The sequence below is a fragment of the Octopus bimaculoides genome, chromosome 11 (genome assembly GCF_001194135.2).
Source record: "Octopus bimaculoides isolate UCB-OBI-ISO-001 chromosome 11, ASM119413v2, whole genome shotgun sequence".
NCBI classification, from domain to species: Eukaryota; Metazoa; Mollusca; class Cephalopoda; order Octopoda; family Octopodidae; genus Octopus; species Octopus bimaculoides.
The window spans coordinates 52,632,743-52,637,711 of NC_068991.1; the positions used below are offsets into that span (position 1 = coordinate 52,632,743).

Genomic DNA, 4,969 nt, shown 5'->3' on the forward strand with positions numbered 1-4,969 from the left:
TCTCTCTCTCTCTCTCTCTCTCTCTCTCTCTCTCTCTCTCTCTCTCTCTCTCTCTCTCTCTCTCTCTCTCTTCTTGTAACATAAACTTGACATCTAACTTCCTCTCTGACTACCTGATATTTTTCTTTGCTAGCTCTTTTCTTCCATCTTTCCCCAAGACTGTCTTTTAGTTTTCAAAGTTCTTTCTACTGTACCATTCCATCACATTGTTACCATTTACTTGGTTCAAACCTAGCACCATCTACAAATCTTGTCTTGTAGATTATCTTGTACAAACTCACATTTGTCACCTATATTATAACATTCTATTTCTTCCTTTCTCTCATCATTTGCATCAACTTGTATTTCTTCTAACTAGGCCAAAGCATCTTTCATTTTCCATGCTTTCCTTCTCTGGAATGTCTTGTCTTTGAGTTAGTCTAGTTCTATACTGGAACCTGATGTTCCAATCTATGCTGAGTGGTACATTTGTCATTGGGGGATAGTGTCCACTAGTAGTTACCTTAGTTATTTCATGTCCTGATGAGTACAAAAAACTATCTGGCAGGCATATGATAGGCAAGTTATCAAGTAGCTGAACGATTTCTTGAAATTAATATTACAGATATATAGATCATTTTCATTATGGAACTCTAAAAGTCTTGATTCTTCTTTATTCTTTGAACCATATCTATAGCTTCCATCTGTGCTACTCTAACCATCCATAGTGGCATAGTGGTGTCCAATATGATCATTAAAGTCACTATCCATTAGTATGAGGTTACTGTCAGTCATTACCATGATAGCCTGCAGAAAGACTGCATGAAAAAGATTATTTTGCTCTTCTGTCAGTCCTAGTAGTGCTACATTTAAGATGACTTGCTGTTGTGGTGTTCATGACTAGTGCAAGTTGATTTATTCTGTCATATACTCTGACAACTTCAATTACTGTATCCATTCTTCTGCTATAATATAGTTACTACTCAACCAATCCCATTGCTGTTACCTGCCAATGATAATCTATTTTAAGAATGTCTAAGAAACCGAAAAAATATTTTAAATTCAAATTACAATAAACGTAAACTAACAAACAAACAAAGTTTGCTTTTAGAAGCGTTGAGAGGTCTTAGAAAGTTAAAGAAGTGATTTTAAATTCTCAATCACAGGATAATGCTAATAGTATAGCCTGAACAGGATAAACTACCCCTATTTTGCAGAAAAAAGTGTAGGTGGTTAGCTATGAGACTTGAACTCACACCTCTGTGATTACGCGTCACGATGCTCTGACCGATTGAGCTAAACTCCCCCACTACAGATTCCTCTGCAAAATGTTAAAGAAATACATCATCATCATCTGTCCGTTTTCCATATTGGTATGGGTTGGATAGTTTGACAGGAGCTGGTAAGCCAGAGAGCTGCACCAGCCTCCTTCCTAACGCCAGCCACTTTACAGAGTATACTGGGTGCTTTGTATGTGTCACCAACACGTGCTTTTTGTGTTGCACCAGCACAGGTGCTATTTGCAAGGCACCAGCACTAGTTGGTACGCTAAGTAGCTTGCAAAACAGAGACCTCTCAGCTGAGAGGGAACCAAGGGAAGTGGTTGTGTACCAGGTAAGAGGTTAGAGTATAGTAGAGGGACAGTCAGAGTAAGAGAGAAATAAATTGTGTTGAAGATGTATTGGGGCTTACCTACAGGGAACATTGGATGGGTGTATATATAGTACAGAGTGGATGTTTAGAGATGGGGGAAGACATGACTGTAGCAAATAATGGTGAGAGAAATTGGAGTTGATGGGAGAGGGGTTCCTTAACGAAGCAGTAAAATATTAAACGAACAGAAAATCTAATAAATTTATAAACTTTATGCATAGACTAGTATTATCATTTTACAATTAGTATATCCATTATTACTTTGAAATATATGCTGTTCTGTTTTTCAGGTAACTCAAGAGATATGTGACAAAACCAGAATATTTAAATTGCTGGGTTCTGATAGGTGAGTTAATTGCTCATTTCCTAAAAATTGTTCATTTTATATCTTAGATGTTGTAATGTTATAAGAACATTTTAAAGAAAATATTATAATCAAAAAGCTGTTATTGGTTTTTAATTGTTTTCTTTGTTTTTCTTTGTAGAGTAATTATATTAGAAAGTCGACCAACTGACCAGCCTGACTCAGTGTCCAATCTTTATGTGCTGGCTGGCCATGAGAACACCTATTAGAGGCTATTGCTACTAATCTACTATCTCCTGTATCTACCCCACTACTCACACCACTGCCTACCTGCCATTGAGTAATGTTGAAGAAAAGAGAAATTAATTTGGTCATTTTCATTATTTTAATCTGAAAAAAAATAAAGGATTATTTCCAATATTCACTTAATCTTTCAAGTGCAACTATTTCTGCAATGAGAGTGTTGCAACGGTAGCTTGTAGTACTACTATATTAGTAATACTTCAACCTTCCTCTGGTTAAACTAGTTGTCTGATAAACACCCAGATTGTCCAACTGTATTGTCATTATTACACCACCATTGTGGCATGCTTTATTTCCAGCTTTCTGTTATCCATGTTAGTCAGTTGAGGCTGTGTGCTAATAATGGAGTGTCTTTGACCAAGTTATCAACTTTACCCATGGACACATTTCACTGTGATGAAAAATTTTTAAGATTTTGGCAATAATAACTTTACAGTAATTTTGAGAATACAGAGGGACTTGGTCAGATAGTTACAATTTCAGAAATTCTAAAACAGATTTGATGGATAGTTTAAAGTTTAACTAGTAACGATCCAATTCTTTGTTTATTTATTTATTTACTTTGTTTTGTTTTTATTAATTAACTTTAGGAGTGTTTCATTCTCCAAATTTCTTAGGTGCATGTTTGGAGAAGGAAGAAAAAAAAAAAACATTGTATATTTGCCCTTAAATAAATTTTCCTTCCAATTTTCTTTTCCTCCCCAAATTATATTTTTCATGTCAAGGTTCTGGAAAAAAATGTGCCTTGAGATTTACCAGTGCTTACCTATTGTCTTTTGTTAATTTTATAATTCCTAGATGTAATTTCAATGAGAATTTATATAAATTTCTCCACCATATAAGTTAATATTTTTTTCTAACCTCTAATCCTATTGTTTGTTCCCCTGATGTATGCAATTATCAAATTACTTTTAAATCCTCATTCTTATGTGGGTTGTTTCTTTCAACTAGTTTCCTAGATTAGCATTTATTTATTTATTTATTTTTGTTGAAAACTACAATTGCAAAATCAACCCAACTTTAAAGTTTAAGTATAAAGATATAAATCTATATCACAGTTACACAATATATGAAATTATAACATTACTCTAGAGATAATTAGAGCCACTATTTTTATAAGTTGAAATTGTAAAAATATTGTTATTTAGTCTATTTATCATGCTTGGCATGATAAAGTCTATTTTCTTGCCATTTGGTATTCTGTTTTCTGAAAGCATTATATTTTTGTTAATATGGCTTCCAAAATAGTTGATAAACCCATATTTGGACGTTCGTTTAGACTGTCTAATTACAGTTAAATATTGAGTTAATTATTAAGAGTTTCACAATGAAATAGCTTACTTCTTAAAAAAATTAAACCTCAGCTAAGATGTCCCCATTTATGAACTGTATATTGATTGAAATAGTTAACTTTTGGAATATTGAGTATTTGGTTTACTTTTATGCCATTAGAGCTTTTTAGCTGATGAGTCCAGTTTAAAGAATACAAATCAACATTATCAGGAAAGCAGTTTTAAACTATGTGGAATCGTTTACTTGAAAAGTAATGCTTTGTTTTAGCAGCAAATATTTATCTCTGTAATGTGAGACAAACAATGTTGCTGCAATCTCATCTGTTTATATCCTCCTCTTTACATATATACTTTACAAATCAGACATCTCTTTATATACCGTTGACATCTCTGACAGCCAAATTAAAGAGAGTGGAATGAGATATTTAAAAGTAAGACATTTCATCATTTATCATACATATATGCATATAAACATAAACTTAAATGTCTAAATACTATACAAATTGATTGCAAAACTCTCAAAACAGACTGCTTGCGTTTCTTTATCTGTTTGTTTGTTTGTTTTTTTAAATTTAAATTATTACTCTCTTTATTTTCGATACTCATTGCAGCAAAAGAAAAATTATGTTGGCTAAGATACAAAATGCCTTGGATTTAGACATGTTGTTATTAAATATAGTGCCAAGTTCTTAAAGAATTTTAATCTTGTAAGATTACAGAATTTGTTGATTTCATATAGATGTTTATGGTAAAGTTGTTTAGTTGAAAACTGACTTTACTTTTTGGTTGATCAGCAAAATAAGAGGAATTTTGGTCTGAAATTTCAAAACCACAAATCATTAATGCATTCATTTACTACCACACCACCACCACCACCCACTACACCTGGTACGTTAAAAGTAACAGTAATTAGTAGGGGGACATCAATTTTATTTTGAAACTATTTTGTTAAAATATTTTCAGAACTGTTTTTAAAAATGCCATCCATTTACCTTTTTATTAAATTATCCTTTTTGACGTTTTTCTTTAAAAATATAAACAACCCAGTTAAGTTAAACAATATTTAGTTTTGAAGTAAAAAAAAAAAAAAATCAATCATTCTGAAGTTAAATATGTCAATCGAATAGTTTTCATAAAATGCTCTGCTATTTTTCTTTTCTGACACAAAACTATTGAAAGCCTTTTTCTTTCTTTCTTTTTTTAAGACTGTATCTTTGTATTGAAGGATTTTTTCTTTTTTTTTTTTTCCAATGAAAAGGCAATCCTAATAATTTAGATATTGTAAAATATCAGTTAACTAAGTTTCTTTTAATTATATTTCCCTAATTTTATGAAAGCATTTTTCTTTTCCCTTTAGAATAGAGAAGCATGAATCCTTTATAGATACCAAATTACACAGAAATTTTCAATTTTCAAAGGTTTCTTTTCTGCAGATTTC

At 31.8% G+C, this 4,969-nt stretch overlaps 1 protein-coding gene across 4 annotated transcripts in view; it reads left to right on the forward strand.

The window, feature by feature from the left end:
• The window catches only part of LOC106880942 (mitogen-activated protein kinase kinase kinase kinase 5), a 122,122-nt gene extending 119,762 nt beyond the window's left edge, over positions 1-2,360 (forward strand). For all 4 annotated transcript variants that reach the window (XM_052971794.1, XM_052971796.1, XM_052971795.1 and 1 more), the window contains 2 exons: positions 1,923-1,978; positions 2,118-2,360. In XM_052971794.1, coding sequence (XP_052827754.1) covers positions 1,923-1,978; positions 2,118-2,205 — 144 coding nt within the window. In that variant the 3' untranslated portion in view covers positions 2,206-2,360. The remainder of the gene's footprint in view (positions 1-1,922; positions 1,979-2,117) is intronic.
• The last annotated feature ends 2,609 nt before the right edge of the window (positions 2,361-4,969 follow it).